Genomic DNA, 21,408 nt, shown 5'->3' on the forward strand with positions numbered 1-21,408 from the left:
TAAATAATGTTATATTATAATTAATAAATATGGGAATCTTACACATACCAACCTAGTTCCACAGTTAGATCAATAGGGCTCGTAATGTGGCTATATCTATCTAATTATAAATAGTCGTCTAGTAGGTACCCATAATACAACTCTATTATGAACCTTATAGAAAAAATACAACACAGTGACATTAAACAACGAGTGACATTCCTTAACCACACCGTTATAAGCGTTCTGTACCAGTTGTAGTGGCTTTAAGCTTAAAACGACATTTTTCACTTAAGCATGCCAACTGTCGCTATGGTAAACTAAGCTAGCATATTGACACTACACAGATAATGACGATCGACCTGCTAAAACTTCTGTCAGCTTCTTAAAATCACAATGTCACTTAAAGTAAAAGAACAGTACGTTTTTATTTTTAGTCAGCATTATGGCTTTAAGTTTTAAGCAAAACCGTCATTACAGGTATAATGTCACTTTACTTATTTCAAAACGTTATAATATTCTATTAAATTCAAAAGTACAAGTGTCCTTAAAGGGAAAAGTACGATATTGCTTTAAATTGAGTTTTGATTTTGATACCATATTATAAGTTTAAAGTGACATAGTACGTATAGATACACTATTTCTTATGTAAATTGACGTACTTACCATTGAATCTCATAGAAAACCGTCACTAAGCAAAAAAATACAATTTACTTCCCTTTAATGACATTGTTCCTATGAGACAGGCACCTATTCCCTCTATTCGCCATAACGACATTAGCGCCCTCTGGCGGTTCTAATAGAGCTAGGGCGATAGGTGTCTTCGTATTGCGTGCGTTACGATCATACGAGCTAGATGGCGTTATTAACTCAAAAACCCCATTTTTTGGATAATGACGTTATGTTTCTCAAGGAGCGATATATAGTTATACATAAGACAAGATTGCCGCCACCTACGTCTTTGAAATTTTGGATTTATATTCGGTAAAACTTCAACTTTCAGGAAAAATTAGTGCCATACTGGTACAAATCGTCAAAAATACGAATACAATCTTACAATTAAAAAAAAATATTGTGCACATTTGCCACCTCCTACAGGTATGGCATTATGAGATTTCTATTTATGATCACACAGAAAGTGTTGAAAAAAAAATTCAAGATGGTACAAATCGTTTAGCAATAAAAAAAAAATTAACTCCCTTGCGGCGGGCGGTATGGCGGGCATTTGGAACCATCCGAAAAGTATGGCATGGTAATGTCCATGAATGGCTGCTCGACGATGATCACCTGTGCAAAAATTAGCTTGGCACAAATGGTTGAATTGTTTTTTTTTTAATTAACGTGTTCGCCTCAGTATGGCGGGCTGTAAGTCACACCGGAGAAGTATGGCATTACGCTACCGCCTACTTCTTTTTTATGGACTATCGGAAAATACGAGGATATTTGTGGAACAAATCGTTCGACACTCGTATTTTATCCGACACGTTCGACTAACGCCCACGCGATTGGGCCGCCGGTACCAGCGCTATGGTCATAGCATTTTCTTTCCTTCATTACATGCTTAGACCCCTGACGAACCGCCATACTGGTACAAATGACCCAGTAAAATGTGTCACTATCTCCCGGTCTATTAATAAGGTGTAACTTAAAAAACTTATTAATTATTGATGTCACGGTCCAGCATCAGCAGTGGAAATTAGCAAATTCATTAATTGCCTTTTAATTGGTGTAAGCAATTCAGCATATTATGCTCAAAATATTGCCATTAGACTTGATCCAGGCGCTATAATACTTACTTTAGCCGCTATTACTTATTCCACGCAGACGAAGACGCGGGCAAAAGCTAGTAAATAATAAATGGTACTCACGGATGCTGTTCTCAATGGAGGAGTAGAAAGCATTGACGATGGCGGGGCGGCCGTGGGTGACCCAGTCGGTCTTGTTGACGGGCTCGCGTAGCTTGCCGAACAGGTACTCCGTTCCGAACAGGGTCAGATTCAGCACCGACTCCATTAGCTTGTCCGACGTCATCTCTAACTGAGAACACAAGTGCAAGCATACGTAGAGAATAGGGGCAGCAAGGGCAAGCAGTTGTTATAAATAAAGATAATAAATAAACTATCCAAAGCCGGCCGCCATCATAATACAGGGTTTATGATGTGTGTAGATAAAATCCTAATTAATGAACTACCTAGCACGCGAGTGACTGGATTGACACTTAATTCTTAATTAAATAAACAATAAATTTAGACTAATGAGTTAATGACTTAAGTGTACCTAATGCTCTAAATCACTCCATGATTTGAAATGAATTTAAACACTCATAAGTAAACAGGTTAAAATGCGCCAAACCGCGTGTAAACAACAAATAAATAGACATAAAATAAAGAAAAGTTTACGTTTCATTCTCTGTATAAGGCGGGTATAGTCATGACAGTAAACAAGTTGAAATACTAGGTAAATATAATTTTATAGCTATTAAATAAACGAAAACTCTATACGTTCTCTTCGCGCTAAAACCGCTGAACCGAGTTATATGATATTTGGCATGAAATAGTTTACTAATTAGTAAACTATTTCATGCCAAATAGTAGTAGTAATAGTAGTAGTAGTAGTGTAGTAGTACGGGGAAGTGTTCAATACAGTTATAATCACCGATATCATCATTATACACAGGAGACGTCACGGGCAAAAGCTACTATGGGGAACTAAGGTGTGCACAAGAAGAATGTTTAATGATAATATGTATAACTTATTAGTTACGGCAAGGCCTGCTTTATAAAATGGCAAGCATATAATTTAAATAAATTATATTATTATGCAGAAAGAGGAAAGCAGGACAGAAGTTCTTATTTAAACATATCTTTATTTATGGCCGCTTCGCTACTTCTACTACTTCCTTAATTTTGAAGCTACCGACATCAGTTTCTACGTAAGCGCTTAAGTATATGTAAGTATATTCCGTCCATCGAGCAATACATAACACGTTCGATCGTGTAAATGCCCTTGTAATGACTTCATTGCAAATGCAAACCGTATTAAGTATGGGTTCTAAACTGTGTGTTAGCGTGGCTGCTTGCGGCCTTGTTATTATTTATGGGCCATCCCTTCAAGTCGTTAGGCCGGCACTTGTCTCATACATTTTAGATTGTATGGGGCTCCGACCAACGGCGCTAGGCTATGAATTATAACCTGCATTGGCTGCTGTAAGTTCAAGGTTCCCGGTTACCATGAGGTAGGTAAATGTTGTTTACAATCCGTTCACTAAAAGTTGTGTCGTCATCAATTGCAGTATGCGAAGGCACTAGGTACTGCATTATTTAGAGTTCAAGCAAGGTTTTGTAATAATAAATGTTAGAACGGAAGGCCCCAGAGTAAAGGTTTATTTGAAGGCAACTGTTTCATAGGTTGGTCAAAAGTTTGTGAACAAACATTTTCTTTACATATCACCCTATTTATTACACGTCGTGAAATATTCGGAAGATTTATTTTATCGTATAGCCCTTTAAAAATAGTTCTAGTTAATGTTGTTCGCATGAGTATGCCAGTAACTACATTATCTCACAACACATGAATTAAATGGAAAAGCGCGTGATAGCGCGTCCCTAAGCATACTTACTCATAAAATGTCGCGGCATATCGAAATATGATGTGGCTGGTCATACCTACGTGATGAGGGTCGTGACACGGCGCGGCGACACGCAACATGAGATGTTGCGAATTGCGAATATATATCACAACAACCTATTTTTCTGTATTTTCACATGAAAATATTTTTGTCATTTTCATGTCACTTCCATTCCCTAATAATTAGTCTCATTACTGTGTTATTAACGTAGATAAGTAGGCTGATATTAATAAATATACTTAATTATTATAATTGTGTTATGCGTGTTTGCTACGAAAGGTCGTACCGTATTGTTGGAGATTCGAGCACACCCACCTACAGTCGTTTTTAACCCCCGACGCAAAAGAGGGGTCTTATAGGCTATTATTAGGCTATATTATTAGGCTGATCAAAGACATGTTGCTAGACTGCAGACTTTTGTCGACGATGCTTGACACCTTTAATTATTCACACGTTTATGTTTAACTTTATTTAGACCTTCGCGACAACTGACTCACCTCAGTAACCTTCTTGTAGTGAATAGCTATCAATGGGAATCTCTTATTTGACTAAATTTAAAAAATAAATAAAATTTGGAGGTAATGAAGAATCTTTTACACTGTTTCAGCAATTAAATTTATTTATTGAATATCTCAAAAACCGTAAGAGTTAAAACACTAGTTTCTTAGTGAAATTAACTTTATTTAACCTGAAGAATCTCACCTTAAAATTAACGGAAATAAAAAAAAACACGGTGTATAATTAGGGGTGAACTGAAAACCAGCGCTGTGACAGCTATAGTCTGTAACACAGCAAATTCTGAGTACATCCCTATTGTCATACTATTGTTTGTCTATAACATAAGTATACGAGTACGATATTAGACTTAAGAAATTATGTTAATTTAATTGTTGCTAGTTCAACATGTCTTTTTGTTTGTTTTGCTTTTATCGTCTTTGTATTCTTGTATGTGTGTGGCAATAAATAATTCTTATTCTTATATGTTTGACGCCAATGTCTGTCTGCCTGTCTGTGGCATCGTAACTTTTCAACGGATGTCTACTGATTTCGAATCGTTTTTGTTACGTACAAGTGCAGAGTTTCCTTACGGTGGTGCTTAGACTGGTTAGCTATGATTGATCGAAATCGATCAAGCAGTTTGAAGAGTATCAGCTCTTTTCCAAAATTATGTCAGGTATGTTTGACATAAAATGGATTAGGTATTTGGAATACCTGTAGCGTACGTCTTTAAAATCTATATATTTTAATTTAATAATTTAACGTACGTGGCATTAAGCATTGAGCGTAGTAAGTGACATTTGATTTGCTTTGCGGTTTGTCGATTCTCACTGTATGCGCTTGTTATGGTACCTTATAACCGGATTGGTTGCTTCGTAGACTTGGGGCCCTGACCCCGTTGGAGACGGAAACAAACTCTTTTGAGGAAAAGTTGAGTCTGTACGGCATAATATGTAGATAATAGGACTTTAGAATTTCGCCTGTCTAAGAAAACCTATATTTGAGGGGAAAGGTCTCGTAGAAGCTCTCTTTCAGGTTTGCTTTAAGATTTCTGTTTGCGCGCCCAATGAGTGAAAACCATGCTGCTGGAGCATTCCATGAAATTGTCTACCGTTGTCCCGTACGAACGCGAATTTTCTGGAGATTTACAGGTATAGGAGTTTCTTTTTCTGTGACAAATGGTCAAAAATATGCACAGAAAAATAATCATTTGATTCAAAAGTTATAAGCCGAAATAAAAGTTCAAATACACGAAACAAAATGCGTTTGTACGGGACAGCCCGTGGAATGCTCCTGCTCGGGCCGATTAAAGGATGACTCACGCTAGACCGGGTCGTGCCCGGACCGAGGCGTCCGACATGTGTTTTTCTATGACGGTTGACGATGATCACATGGTGCTTTCCATAGAAAACGAAGCTCACCGGCCACGTCCGTAGAAGTAATACAAGTAGTGATACTTACTCCACCGTAAAAGTTAATAAGCTTCTCGTCGTCGAGCATCTCGCTGGGGTAGGCGATGTGCGAGGCCATGGCGTCGGCCTTGTCGAGAGCGGCGCGGCGCGTGCGCTCGTCCATCCACTCCACCTCCTCCAGAGTCTGGCGGAACTGTTGCCTGGACCAACCAACACACGTCAACGACCAACTAACCAGTTAACGTGAAGTAGGTTTAAATAAAGTAAAATAGGGGCTGGTAGTATTAACTTCATGTCATGAAAACTACTAAATGAATGAGATTGTTTATTGTTTTTATGGTATTTGAACTATTTGAAGGCACGAGTATATACCTCAACTCTATGGGACTCGATACACGACTTAGGTACAGTCGCCATCAGATATATCGGAGCGGCCAAGGTGCTCACAAATATCGGAACACGCCTCTATTGTCAGGGCGTTAGAGCGCGTGTTCAGATATTGTGAACACCTTGGCCGCTCCGATATATCTGATGGCGACTGTACATACATTGTTTGCAAATTATTACTTAACCCTTTACCAGGCTGACATTTCAAAAATGACAATCAAATGTCAGTCTTACTCATCGAAAATAGAGCATATGTTTGAAGTGCCGTATGTGGGAAATATGTATCCCTTAGGGCCACTTGCACCATTGACTAACCCGGGGTTAACCGTTTAAACCTGGAGTTACCATGGTTATCAGTACGATTTGACACTGGTTTAACGGTTCAACGGGTTAACCCCGGGTTAATGGGATGGTGCAAGTGGCCCTTAGCCTGGTAAAGGGTTAACTTACGTGGTTGTTAAGGACTTCATTTAAGTACCTATCCTCGCTCGTATGTCCTTTTTGAATAAATACCTACATAACACGACACTTTCAATGGTAGAGTATATGCATATAAACGAATCTACATATTTGAGTGCAATTTGAATTAATTCATTGAAGTAAACATGCTACAATTAACTTGTGGCGAACCTTTTTCGGTTGGCTTACCTCCGCCTGCGAAAGCAGGCCGCTAAGTCAATGATATACCTAGGTGTCACTGTAATTGTCTAATGTTGATATTCTTGCAATGTCAGAATAAATATATATTATTTATTTATTTATTGAGACTCCTATTTTAGGATTAAAGAAATAATGAATCACGTAAAATTAAAGTGGCGGCCTGCTTTCGCAGGCGGAGGTAAGCCAACCGAAAAAGGTTCGCCACAAACTGTCAGAAATATAACCAAAAATTAATAAAATATAATTGCCATCAGAACTGTCTACTGTGTCTACATTATCACCTGGTACCCTCGCCCACACTGGGAACTGTCCATCGGTGGACCTTATTACAGAAGGCATAACGTCCACCGATGGACAGTTAAGGCCTGTGCACACCGACTGCGTGTGCGTGACGTGCACGTGTGCGTGCGGCGTTGTAGTATACAGATCCTTATGAGAGACGGCACACCGCTTGCGAGACGTGTGCGTGTGCGGCTCTAACATTTTAGCGTACGCGCACGTGCACGTCACGCACACGCAAGCCGGTGTGCACAGGCCTTTAAGAGTGTTGCTGTTTTTAATTACAATTGAATAATAATTAAATTCAAATTATGTATTAACATCAATTTACCTAATAATATTATATTACAATACAATACAAATACTCTTTATTGCACACCTAAAGAAAACAAAACAATACAAAAATAGTTATTTAAGATACAAGTGCCGAAAAGAGGAAATTCGACACTACACTAGTCACTACGGAGGCACTAGTGCGGGAAAGTAAGACCATATATACCTATACTGTAATAGTACATTGTGTATTAAGGGCGGGAAATAAGAAATTACGAACGAGTGTCAATTTTAAGCCCGACGCGAAGCGAGGGCTTAAAATGTTCACGAGTTCGGAATTTCTTTACCGCCCGTGGCACACACAATGTTTTTCATCACACTTGTAAGGAAAAAAAGGAGAATTAATAAAAACAAACTTCTGTATAAAACACTTTTCCGCCCTAGGGCGAAAATTTCAATTTCCCGCCCGCAAGCCCTACGTGTAAATAAGTGTTTTTCATCACACTTGCTCGGAAAAGATTTTTTCCGCCCTAGGGCGAAAAATTCAATTTCCCGCCCGCAAGCCCTACGTGTAAATACATCTTTTCCGAGCAAGTGTGATGAAAAATATATTAGGTAATGAAAACGACATGGATAATGAATATATTTAATATTGTTGTGCTAACTGCTAACCCATCGTAACCAATTCGTCCCATTCCTATTTCGGTCGAATAATATGTGACTAAACAGGACTGAAACCATTACCTAAGTAAGACATAAGATGTAAACTCACCTAATGTCATTCACCATTTCAAGAGCGTTGGCCTTCGAGTTTTCATTGAAATATTTTCGGATATATAGAGCTCCCACAGCAATTGACATACTAAAACAAAAACAATTAGCATATTAATAAATTCTTGTAGCTTGTAAAAAAAAAACAACGGGTTGCACTCCGGGAGTGCCGGCAGAAGTGAAAACTCAATGACATTGTAACAGTTTTTCGATCAGTTCATGTGTCCGTCTTACGTCTTACGAATATTACGGTCACGTGACCTCTCGCGAGTTTAACATTTTTTCCCCATCACAAAAAGTGGTCAGCGCCGCTAAAGAAGTTTTCACTTCAAAAAAACAATACATGTCAACCACGAACTAGGGGACCTGGTAACCAATGTGTACGTATAATATGTGTCTCAGCAGCCAAGCTGGTGGAAATCGAATCCTAGATAAAAGGTTTTGACAGACAGACGGACGGATGGACAACAAAGTGATCCTATAAGGGTTTCCTTTTGAGGTACGGAACCCTAAACATAACTCAAATAATGCAATAACCCCATATTGGCATTTATCCCGGTCGGCCTTGACTTTATGGACTTTGCGGGCAAACTAAAAACAAGTTAATAAATGATTTGTACGAAGAAAATGATCCATATCGAGTATTACCATCGTTAGTGTTTTTTTGATACGACTTGTAAAAAAACTGCTTGTTACAACCATCGTCATAAGTATTGTGGATGTTACCTGACGCTGGTGGTGTCGGCGCACTCCTTCCAGCGGCTCTCGCGCTCGGTCTTCCCCGACAGCGCCGTCACGTACGTCAGCTGGCGCCGACGCAGCGCCTCCGTCAGGTACGACACGGACGCCCCCGCCACACGCCACATCACGTAATTCGCCTGGACACGCTTTGGGGTAGTTTCCAGGAGATTCTGAAATTAGTTTAAAAAATTATCTAAGTATGATTACTTTACTCGGATAATGTTACAGTAATTTGCAAAATAAATACAAACCTCGAGTTCCGAGAAGTATTTGGGCACATTGACTATAGCAATTTCGTCTAATCCGACCTGCGTATGAGGCGCTAGAAGATTGTTTATATATTCCAGCCAAGGGATCCTAAACAAAAGAATACGGGTCAAGTAAATGCAACATTACAAATACAAATACAAATACAAATATTTATTAATAACACCAAAGTTACAGGTCAAAATGTCTAAATAGGTACAATTTCAATGTCGCAGTATATCATTTCATATAGTACATTATGCTATGGATTATAATATTTATAACGCAATATAAATGTGTTTAAATATAACTTACCTAGGGAATTTTTCTTGCATCTGGGCAATGGTCATAGGATTGTAAAGGCTAGTAGCGTTACGCCGTTTTTCAAGAGGCAGGGATATCTGCAAATAGAATATTGAGATGTGTATGTGTCGTGTACGTGAAGAGAATTGTGTGTGAAGGACGCAATTCGATGTAAGTACATGTTAATAAAGAAATTGGGTCACATATCAAGAGTGAATCTCATACCTACACATCGTAATGACACCATTATATCTTTTACGGTCTTCAATTTTTAGCACGACATAAATGTGTTTTGGCAACTTGTGATCGTAAACCCACCGGTCGGCGAATCATAAAGCAGTCGTATGTAAAACCCGAGTCGGCGGGTGGCGGGTGCTTACGTTAGCGAGTTTCATCTCGAACTGCAGCGAGTCTTTGAGCTCGGTAGTCGCGCGCGCGCGGTCCGCGCCCAGCAGCACGGCGATGTCCACCATGTAGTCATAGTACGCCTGCACCAGCTTGTCGCTCATCCCGCGGTTCAAGTACTCCCGGCTGAGTCCGAGCGACGCTTGGTCCAACTGTTGATAAATATGCGCGCTCATGTTATTATTACCCTCGCCTGTTTGGATTGGACAGTCCTAAAGAAACATTACATTAGTACGGAATTTCCTGTCAACCTGTCTGTATTGATAATGACATATTTCGTTCGCAATAACAATGGCAGTAGCGAGGCATAAATTCGCAATAAGCAGCTTATAATTAAGTAATCGATATGGAGGCAGCCTGGATGACGATGAATAGGGATTGGGAGAGGCAATAAGGTAGGTATATTTATTTGAAATGCAAGGCTCCTGAAACAATCAACTCAATAATGTTAGTCTACTAATTAGGTATTATTAGTTTTATGTATATACTTATTTGCATTAAAAATATTTGCGTTATGTAGCCCCAGATGACGAAATTGAAAAATAAAAACACAATCAATCTACTTTATAGAACGGCACTGTACTGGAACGTTAGTATTAGGTAAGTTAAGATCGAACTACTTAATGGAAAGTGGAGCGGTTTCGGAATGTGATGCATGATTCCAGAATTTATGCTGGAAGGAAAACTAGCCAGGTGCTTGATGTGGCTATTGTTAAGTTAATTGGCCATCGGTATTTATATACTAAAATAAAATATATCTCAAGGTGTATCGATATCGACCGTGAGTAATTGTAAAAATTATGTATTAGCATTACAAGGTTAGGTATATTGAAGCATCCTGTACATATAACATATAACCTTACATCGATGATTCTCTTAGTTGAGTTCTTGACGTCGACTCCGATGGAGAAGTCAAAGAAATAGTCGACGGAGTAGCCCGCGGCCCGGAACTTGTAGACGGACTTCTCCCAGGAGAACGCGTTCTCGTTCCAGGATGGCCCGTCCAGCACCGGCCAGCCGCCCAGCCGCCGCAGCATCTCCAGCAGAGGCGCCGTGCCGCGCGTCTCGATCGAACCTGCAACACGTTCACCAGGTGACTACCCAATCACTCTCAACGGAAACTAACGCTGCTGAAAATTGTATGGTATTGTTTTACTACTGACCAGAAATAGAGTCTATAGTATGAATAAGTGCTATATTTCTAGCATTTCATATTATACTTTTAAAACTGTAATGATTAATAGGTAAATATGGCCGTCTGAATAAAATTGTCAAAAAAGCCGTACAACGTTGAGCGTTGGTAGCCTAGGTAATGCACTAAGGTAAAAGGCAGCAAAAACGAAGGTAAAAGTACCTACAAAATGTTACGTTTGTCCCTGCTCTCCCCTATGTTTTCAGAGTAATTGAGATAAAGGAATGAAACCCGCGTGGTGACCATTTCTTCCATCGCAAGTATTGCGCGGGGCGCCGTATGTTTTCTCCCCTTCAAATTTGGCTTGCGCCTCCTCTTATTATTATAAAAAGTACCCCCATTTCGAGATCATGTTTGACCCCACTACACGGCCAAAGATAAAAGCCAGGTGATGGATGGTGTGGCTGTCGTTAGAATGAGTTGTCTTGTAGTGAGGAGAGGGTGTGGAAATGTATCCGCTCTGATATTTGTTCATCCATCACTTACGTCACTTGGTTGTGCAAAATTGCGGAAGCAGCAACATTTTATTTTCGCTTTCACTCACAATTATAGAACAAACTTAAGTAAAATTTAGCAACAATGTTGAATAATAGGAACAGCTAAGTACGTCTACTAAATATTCTGTGTTCAAGAGCACAGTTTAAACAGTTCATTAGTTCAAAATGGTATTCTCTTATTATATTGCAGTCGAGCGAAACATGGCAACATAATGTAGGTCAAACTAGCAGTTCGGAACAACATGGCTCGTGTCGCGGAGGCGTGAGTACCATGCTAATTCGATTAAAAGTTTAATACATTGTTAAACGTGTTTTCGCAACTGTCACGCGCGGTTACCACCGTTGAAAATAAAACTAAGGTAGCTATTAAGTAACCCTAGTAACTATTAGGTAACCCTTAATCAAACATTTTGTTATGTTTTGAATGGCCCAAAATATCGTTCTCGTGGCCTGTTTTAGGCTCAGTTATTACAATATTTTTACGAACAAGCAAAACGATTGGAAAACTTTAAGCCGACTACAGATGTTTTCGCAATAAGAGTCCCCTTTTATAGACAGCAAAGTAATGTACCCCGTCACCCAGGCCCGGGCATGTACAAAAACGATACGATTGTAACTTACTTAAATACTTACATACCAAAGTGATTTATGAACCACCAAGTCGATGGCAAATAAGCGTACAGGTTTCCTGTTGGTAAGCAGACACCTAGCCTATGGGTCTTTAAATAGGTATAGGTATACCAATTGATAAAAGGTCTATCATAATTACGTAGTTAATATTTTCCATATATTTTAACACAGATATCAATACTCGCTAAGTTAATAATAATTGAACAGTTGTTATACTCGTATTCAAAATAACACTGCTATCATATATCAAATAATATTTCTCAAATATGTTTACCCTTATTTTTAAGAAAAAGCATTTTGAAGTTCTCTTTGCATACTTACGTTCATCTTATCGTTTTTAAGACATAGGGTCTTGTGTTATTCGAAGAAGGTAATTGAAAACAAGCGTCCGGTGCTAGAAGCTAGATCTAGACAATTAATATCTTACCTGTATCGTTGTGTTATGAATATGAGTAGGTATACTAGGTAACAACTCATTTTAATTTAATCATCTAGGTAGTAAAAAGTTGATTGAAATTTTGATAAGGTAGGAGAATAGCTCTGATTTTTTTCATCATCTGATTACCCAATGTCCGGTTACAAGAACACTGTACCTACGCCATAAAATACATAGATAGGTACCAGTGAGATACCTACCTATCGTCACCAGATAATGTGTGTGAAAACGACGGGTCATACGGTGAATCGTAACATACTTAAGTGCCGGTATGAAAGCAGCATTTACAACCTAAAGGATGCCAGTAATTGTTTTTAATGGTTACAGTAAAACAATGACAACGGAACCCAAGATGTTGTCGTCACAACAAGCTTTGTTACGTTCCGTATGTGGTTGTTTAGCTGGCTCTCGTTGCATTACAAGTCGGGTGGAACACGTGACTCACTTCTGTTCATGCAGGCCTGGTACAAGGTCTTGGCGAGCACGAAGGGGCGCGGCTCTTGGGGCGCCACGGGCTCGTCGAGCAGCGCCCGGATCTGCTCCTGCAGCTGGTCGGTGATGATGGAGAAGGTGTTGACGGAGGTCTTGTCGTCGGGGATGCGAGTGCTCTTCAGGAAAGACCCGCACGAGAACTGGTAGAAGTCGTCGCACGGGTCTACTTTTTCGTCCATGTTCAATAGCAGTTTTGACGCTGTATATGATACGTATTTGTTAGATATTTAAAAGAATAACAATTATAAATAATAAAATATATTAATTTGTTTGACCTATAAATTATAAATAAAAAAGTCGCAAAGCGTATAAAAAGATCAGCAACAGTTTGTACATAATTACCGTTTCAGCTAGCACAGCTTGTCGTTGTGGTATATAATTTATTTATTTATTCATTTATATTTACCTACATATTCCAAAAATAAGAAAAAGAATGTCGAAATTAAATTTGTATCATGCCGACTTTGCTTTCATTCCTTTCCATTATAGGTTCAAATCCTTGTGTAAAAATATAATAATTGTACGCAATATATTAATTGAAAACATTAATTTCCCATTCGTGTACCTAACATACCTAAGTGCAGGTAAGTGCAAGTTCTATACTACCTACTACTAGGTACTATACGCCATAGTCTAATAAAACATGGTCTTCCATTCCCAGAGTGACACGGGCCTACGTCACAACAACATGGCCGCTATATATAGCGCTATCGCATATTATCATATAGCGCTGTCGCATGATGACGTAGGCCCGTGTCAGTTAGGTGACCTAGAAAAGACGGGAATGGAGTACCAGGCGGAGTATATTATTATACCATGCTATACGCGGAATATGTAACTACTCAGTACCTATAGGTATGTTGACTCGAACCAAGCTAACTTTACACAGACTTGTTAATGACATGACAAAGGGGCTGTCCATAAATTACGTCATCGATTTTTGACGATTTTTGACCCCCCCCCTATAATCATCCAAAAATCATGCTTCAAATGACCCCTTTTCCTCCTACTTCATGCTACCGTCATCCGATGTCCAGACCCCCCCCCCCCCCTAATTTGAAATGACGTAATTTATGAATAGCCCCAAAGCATGAAAGTGTCATCATAAACGACAGATTTCGTTCAATTTTCTAGGTAAATATTATATTTGTGGCACTATCACACTTTGTCACATCATAATCGGGGCAGAGTTAGCTTAGACGAACTGTATTCCTATGGTTAAGGACGAATGTATTAAGAACCTTTTGTATGGAAACTGTTTAGTAGTAGGAAGGTACAGCGAGCTGCAAAATATGTATAATAAAATTAATTCATTTGTAAAGTGTTCATAAAATGATGCAGCTGGGTGTACTTAATTATATATAGTCTGGCAAACCAATTTCGTCAGTAGCAGTAGAATATAAATAAAAACTTTTTATATTTATTGCTTTTTGGGGCGATAATACTAGTGTAAAGTATGATTCTCTCTGCCTATGTTCTAGTGACAAGAGGTTATTGCCAAACTATATAATATGCTGTAGTTTTTAATAAAGTATATGCAAGTCTCACCTGTGTGGACGCACCCCGGCTGGCTGCAGATCTTCTCGTCGGACCCTTTGGAATTGGTGGCAGGCGGCATGGATTCAGAAAATCTCAGTTCACTAGTTTGTGGCATGTCTAAAATGCAGATATATATATGACAAGTGAATGCATGACAAGATACAAGCTCTAAGAGACAAAAACATACAGCCAAGGAAACTAATGTCATGTTAAGGGTAGGATAAATATTTAATTTGATATATGTTTAAGCAAAATGAATTATTTTATTCATAGGTATGTGGTAATCATGACGCAAGATGTACTTCAAGGAGGTAAAGATACAAATAATCTGCAATTATTAAATTCTATGTATATGGCTGTCCTCAAAATACAAGCAATTCCACACAATGTACCGTTTTTTTTTAAGGCCTTATGTTGTACCTAGGTACATAGGTATATATAAAGGTACCTAAATAAGATCCTTAAAATGATTTGATGTCGAGCATGTGGCTTCGTTCACAGGCGTTTTACGCATTTCTTGTCATGTGAGCGTGTGACGTGGTTTTTATGAGATTGTATTAAGGAAGCTGTTGAAAACAACCACAACATGCGGGACTGTTTCATGGGTAAAATGTAGTTAGATCACATAGATAGAAGGCCCGGCAGATAGATAGATGGTGTTGACCCGACGTAACTATTATTATATAAATTTATAACGTTTAGGTATATCTTACTCGCTCAAACATTTCGCTTATTTCGTTTTGGGAGATATATCTTTCTTACTTCCTTATTAGTAGTTGGAAAATTATCTATGAAAATAATTATATTATACATCAGGGAAGTTGACTGTAGTGCAAGAAATAAAGCCCAAGTAAATAATTGGAAAAACGTAGACCGCATTAATTTCGTGCCACTATTTTTATTTAATTAATCGGAGACTAATACAATGGGAAATTAATATAAAGGTGACGTATCACATTTCCGTGTTTCTAGCCGCAGTTTTTACGGTGTTGCACGTTCCGTGGACTGTGTCCCAACGACAGGTGCGTAAGAGTAGCACTGCAATCGGAAATACCTAATAGCCGGCTCGTGAACGGCAACGAATTATGCGGTCAACTGGTCAATGGTTACATTTCAAATTCTCATACACTAGTTAAAATACATACAATCCCATTAAGCTATTGTTGACACTCTGGTTCTATTTCTCAAGAGTGTGGCAATAAAAATTAAATAACTAAATGTAATGGCATTGCCACAAGTTTTGTTATTGAAAATTAAACTTTTGCAACTCGAAGTTTCGTCATATTCCGTGATCCACCGCTGAATTATGTACCTATAGGTACTTATTTTAACTGTACCTCATAACTACACTTAGGTTTTTATTCGTATCCAACGCTATACTTATCTACTTATATATTTAAAAAATATACGGAACTAGAAATATTCTTATTTAAATTCTGGTTATTTTACTTTCATTTAGTTTTTCCTTTTATAAAATAATATAGATAGCTATAGCTCGACATATACTAAAGGCGTGAAGGCTCCGCAAGGCGAATCTCGCGCATCGAAGTGCGAATTTCAATCACGTCTGAGTTTTCTTCGCGCTTCCGCACTCGCCGTACACCTGACGAGATGACGACCTCGTCGCGCCAACTACCAGAAATCTAATCATTTCCACTTATTTTATTACGTTACGTTGCCTGCCTCACTAGCATTTCAAACTTGTTTGATGCGACAGAAAGAGTACAGATTTTCTAAGATGGCTACATTGCCTACGTATGAGAAAACTGTTGTATAGGTAGGTACTCGTTATTTTGCTAGTTATTTTAATGAAATGGTACAATATATTATATAAGCACGGTTACGATTTTAGTTTCTTCATTACTAAACACAGCGTTACTCATAATGGGCCAAGTTAACCACTAAGGGTTACGAGTAGGTACCGAACCTACGGGTGATCAGTTAATAGTTCTATTAGACTGACAAGCAAAACTAGGTGGGTACCTATATTAAGAGGAGATACACTGTTTTTCCTCACGAGTTCATCTGAAATATGCTAATTGCGATGTAAATGAAAAAAAATGTTCCAACAATGTTTTTATTTAACTGGTTCCCGTGAATTACGCATGATATTATGACCTATGTGTAATCAGAGCGTATATGCTAATTTTGATAACGAACTGATGATACCACAAAATGTTAGGTACAAACTATTTTTAAATACCTGTCGTTCAATTTAAATAATCACGATTATTTAGCAGTGGCGCTAGTGTGCACATTGATGGGCTCTTAAAGTTTTACATGGATTACTCCTGACAAACACACCTAGAATCATTTCTTTAATATTTTTTTTTACGTACTGTAAATAAAGGTAAGGTTAAATGCCAGATGATTTTCTACCACCAATTGGTACGTAATCCAAGATTGACGGGAGCTCATTCTGTGGCGAACTTTGCTTGCGGGTGTGGCACGAGCCCTAGAGAAGCCGCATCCGGCCTTTCCGATCCCGGATATGAGGAAGTTTCCGCTATGAACTACCTTGGGGAATGAAATTCTCTCGCTACATAAATAGGTATTAAGCAACGTCTGCAAAATAATGCATGTGAATAACATATTATTAGATTATTACTTCCCTTGGCTTAGCCCATATACGCCCAACCAACTGGTAACCAAAGGGTAACCATGGTATCTCCAGAATTAACCGGTTAACCCGGGGTTAGTGGAATGGTGCAAGTGGCGCTTAAATCTATAGACATATTGCGTCAAAGTCATAAATGTTTATGTTTCTCCGTGTATATCTTGTCCCGTTATTTCGAGTGGCAATAGAATAACCCTAAAGACTCACTGAGGCAGCCATGCAGTTCTGATTGTAACTTTTAAGTGACTTCATATTTAAGTACGTCAAAATTTCTCTAATTAGGCATTCTACCTGCATCTGTTGATATTGTATAGCTACCACGATACAATAAAGCCTAATGAATGTTAAAATAAATTTCGTCACGCCACCATTTTAGTGAAATTGTAAAATCTTTATAGTCAAAATGAGTATGTATATATTTACAACATCCTGATCTTAAGATAGGTACTGTTCAACATTCGGACTAGGATACGCCGGGCCGCTTAGACTTGCATATATGTATGTACATGATATACGAAACTGCAGGCATTCGGAAAGCGGAAAATTAATTGCATGTCACTATGAAGTGTTGCCTGCCGAACTTGTCGAACTGCATCGGACGTTGTGTGAAACGCTTTATGTCAATTTTGAGTAGGTAGCCATGCTGTAGAAAGTTTCATTTTCAGCTTGATTGAGGTATAGGTATGCTGAGTTAGTTAATATAGATGTACTGAAGTGAAAATGGCTATGAATGGGTAGAGGTGTCTTACCGGGCTGGGCAGGCGTGGGGCGGAGCAGCAGCGATAGCACGAAGGCCACGCAGAAGGCGACGGCCAGAGCGCTGGTCACGCCGGCAACCAACAGCAGGCGTTTCTCCATCTTGCTCCGCTGGCCCCAAAATGATGGTCTGTTAACAAACGGCAATTAACTGAAATATATGTCGTATACGAAAGAAAAAATAACGCAAAAAGACACAAACCAAATGAAGTATCTAAAAAAACACATAAAGAAAAACTGAACAAAATACCAATCAAAATATGTACCTGGTCTAATAAAATAATTGTATGCTTACATGTAATATAGTATCCCCATTATGTTATGTTTAACAGGAGAGCTTTAAGTGATACCTATTTAGTTGTCCCTTAGCAATTTTCTAAATATAAATTGCATGCTTACATGTATTTATAGTACATATCCCCATTAGAGTGTTAGTAGGTCTACACAAAATAAGGTTATTGGTGTTCTAGGGTAGGTACTGTTAAGAAGTACTTATTCCGAAAAGTAGTACAAGTATTATTTAAAGTATCATTTATTTAAGTACGAACCAATGATAACTCTTTATGGTTTAATTATACAGCTACGAGTAGTCTTCGTTGGAGACTATGAAATAATTCGATTACGGTAGACTAGGCGCTGTCTGATCTCTAAACGCATAACATGATTCGGATCCACCACTTCCACCAGCCATTCCTTTACTCAACTCAAGTATAATAAGAACGGGTGTAAGTGGCAAAAATTATTTTATTTATATTACTTGAATATGAAGCTCGAAAGCTTCATAAACAGCGTGGGCTTTCTGTAAATGAACGTTATTCTTTGAAGGAGAAAATTGCTTCCAAATTCGCTTTGGTAACCCGATTTTCGTATACCTGCAATTTTCCTTAGTGTTAAACGAAAATAGTCGCTAGGGAGGCTTCATCCATTCTTACGCGGGTCTAAAGAAAACTCTCGTATTACAAATACGCGTGTCGGGAATAGAAAATATACTCGTATTTAAAGGCTCCAAGCTTTGTACGCTATCATGGCGATCGCGATGAATTCGAATATTGAACCGTTACTACCTATTTTATTTTATGGATATAATTATGTCAGTAGCTACCGATGTTATGCAGGGTTTGGTATGATCGCTCAATTGCCTTTAATGCCTTTTGCTATTACATATATGTATAGGGAGCTTAGTCTTATCGAGTGATACTTAGCAATATAATGCTTTTAACGTAATATTAAGCAATATAATGCTTTAAAAGCATTCTATCATTCATCCGCGCCTTGTCACGTATATTTAGGGTAAAATAAGATTGATCGGCTTACAGAAATTACTACGAATTTTAAAGCGTTTTAAAGGTGAGGTTTATAGGGTTTGTATGTGAAGCGTCATTTTGTATTTAAAATCTTCCATTCCATTTGAAACTTTATGTTGACTAATCAGAATTGCATTTGTCTTGGCAAGTTTTTATTCGCGGGCGGCTATAGATTATTTAAATATATAATAGACACCGTGTGGATTAATAGCGTACCTAAACTGAGAGCGGTGCAGGAGTTGCCTAGTAATTATAAAAATATCCAGTATACACTGTACATTCTACTTGTTATGTGATTTTCATATCTTAGAGGACACGTGTCAATAGTTACTAGTTGCTTCTGCCCGTGCAGTGACTTGCCCAAGTAAGTGGGGTGACACTGGATCTTTCGGGCACTCTCGGCTCCATTCGTCTCAGCGTTGCTATGAGTCAATGGTTGGCAGAACTTGACGTTCCTTTGCGCACGCACCGCACAACCACAGATATAATATTACTAAAATTACTTGAAATCTGTCAACCCTAAATAGCCGAAAGGGATTGTGCCATACGTTAGAAAGGAATAACATGATTCGTTTCTGAATCGCTGTCAAACTTCGGTTTCGTAGGGAGTGTCATATCTGTACGGTAGTACTATTATATATTCTGTGTCCAAGTACCGAACGTCGCTGCACCTGTTGTGACAACAATAAAGTAACACACACAATAATAAAATATTGGCATCCAATAAAAATGTTGGAGATTATTGACAGTAAACAATTAATAAGCTTTGTTTACTAGGTCTAAAGTAAACCTTCATGTTAGGTTGTTTTTCTTGGATTCTAAAGCTATCTCAGTGATCAGATTGCCATTGATATGTCGGCGGCAGATCGTAAAACCGGGCATTTCGAGATATTCCTAGGCATATCATGAAACGCCGCCATTTCATGATCTGACTAAGATTTGCCCAGGCATATCACGATCTGCCTTATAAATAAAATAGGCGGCAGATCGATCAGAGCAATGCATTCGTTGATATTCCTAGCTTCATACCGGGCGCATCGTAAAATAATTGTATTTTTTGCCACTGGAGGCGCTGCATTCTATGTGGCGTTTTGAGCAGCATGCGTAGGTAGCTATAAAATATTTTTATTTTAGTAAAAATCGTACGCTGCCCAAAAACGTACTATTATGTAGTCTGTCAAGCCATTTCAATGGTTTTCATTTGCTAAAATTTAGGACACCCTACTTATTCGATATGCCTAAATTTAATGTTGAGGTTTGCACTATGTGCCTGGTGGTCGCTAGGCAGTTCATGAAATGTCGGCGTTCCATGATCTGCCTAGGAATATCACCTCTTGAGGTTTGCACGATATGGTTGGTGTTCTCTAGGCAGATCATGAAATGCCGGCGTTTCATGATCTGCCTAGGAAAATCACCCCGTGAGGTTTGCACGATATGGCTGGTGTTCGCTAGGCAGATCATGAAATGCCGGCGTTTCATGATCTGCCTAGGAATATCACACCCTACTTAGTTGATATGCCTAAACATCGCCAAACGTTGAGGTTTGAACGATATAGCTGGTAGTCGTTAGTCAGATCATGAAATGGCGGCGTTTCATGATATGCCTAGGAATATCTCGATATGCCCGATTTTACGATCTGCCGCCGACAGATAGATTATAACCAGAGATGGATTCTTTAAGTTGAACGCGGTCGCCACGTCTTTTTCAACCGTATTTATTGCCGCTGTTCAGCTGTGTGATTTCCTGATGAAGTGTTATTTATCTATGAGTAACGTAATAATTGTACGTAATAGCTAAAATGGCTTGTGTCATTGTCGTACCAGGGTGTAAGTACTGTCGCCAGGCCGAAGCACTCAAAAAGATATGATAATGTCTTAGCTGTTTTAAAATCTTTATAAGTCACCTTTTATATCTAGGTATGTACTTCTAGCAATCAAGTTTAAATTAATTAATAGAGTTAACGAAAAAGGTTATTTAATTGAGTATTAAATTGTAACAAATTTTAACTTATTATCGGTTGCAAATATAAACATTTTTATCTCAATTTATTTGTAATGCTGAACGCCAAAACAGGCGTTGTTATACGTACAGGGTCTATTAAAATACGCGCTAAATAAAATGGTTCCGAGCAGTGCAAAGTTAAAACAAAGTCAATAAAAATGTAGGTAGTTGTTGTTACGCATTACGCTGTACGCTGATGAGTAGGTATCTTAACTCACAGGAATTTTATTGGACGAAAGCCAACTCTTTGTCAACATCGTTTCTCTGCCATTGAGTACTTTTCCCCTTTAACTAAATATTCATTTTAAACAAGGGAAAGGCTAAGAGAAAAATATATTATTGAAGAAATACTCTAAGTGAT

The 21,408-nt window shown here is 38.5% G+C and overlaps 1 protein-coding gene across 6 annotated transcripts in view; it reads right to left on the reverse strand.

Annotated features, from left to right (window-relative positions):
• The window catches only part of LOC134803933 (neprilysin-2), a 62,487-nt gene that overhangs the window by 9,342 nt on the left and 31,737 nt on the right, over window positions 1–21,408 (reverse strand). For 4 of the 6 annotated variants that reach the window (XM_063776754.1, XM_063776757.1, XM_063776755.1 and 1 more), the window contains 11 exons: window positions 17,735–17,871; window positions 14,378–14,485; window positions 12,783–13,028; window positions 10,446–10,657; window positions 9,558–9,734; window positions 9,190–9,275; window positions 8,880–8,985; window positions 8,614–8,798; window positions 7,889–7,978; window positions 5,567–5,717; window positions 1,848–2,016 (listed from right to left, as the gene is read on the reverse strand). In XM_063776754.1, the coding sequence (XP_063632824.1) occupies window positions 1,848–2,016; window positions 5,567–5,717; window positions 7,889–7,978; window positions 8,614–8,798; window positions 8,880–8,985; window positions 9,190–9,275; window positions 9,558–9,734; window positions 10,446–10,657; window positions 12,783–13,028; window positions 14,378–14,485; window positions 17,735–17,871 (1,667 nt within the window). The remainder of the gene's footprint in view (window positions 1–1,847; window positions 2,017–5,566; window positions 5,718–7,888; window positions 7,979–8,613; window positions 8,799–8,879; window positions 8,986–9,189; window positions 9,276–9,557; window positions 9,735–10,445; window positions 10,658–12,782; window positions 13,029–14,377; window positions 14,486–17,734; window positions 17,872–21,408) is intronic. The other 2 variants (XM_063776758.1, XM_063776759.1) reach the window with 2 other exon arrangements.

The sequence above is a fragment of the Cydia splendana genome, chromosome Z (assembly GCF_910591565.1).
Source record: "Cydia splendana chromosome Z, ilCydSple1.2, whole genome shotgun sequence".
In the NCBI taxonomy this organism is placed as follows: Eukaryota; Metazoa; Arthropoda; class Insecta; order Lepidoptera; family Tortricidae; genus Cydia; species Cydia splendana.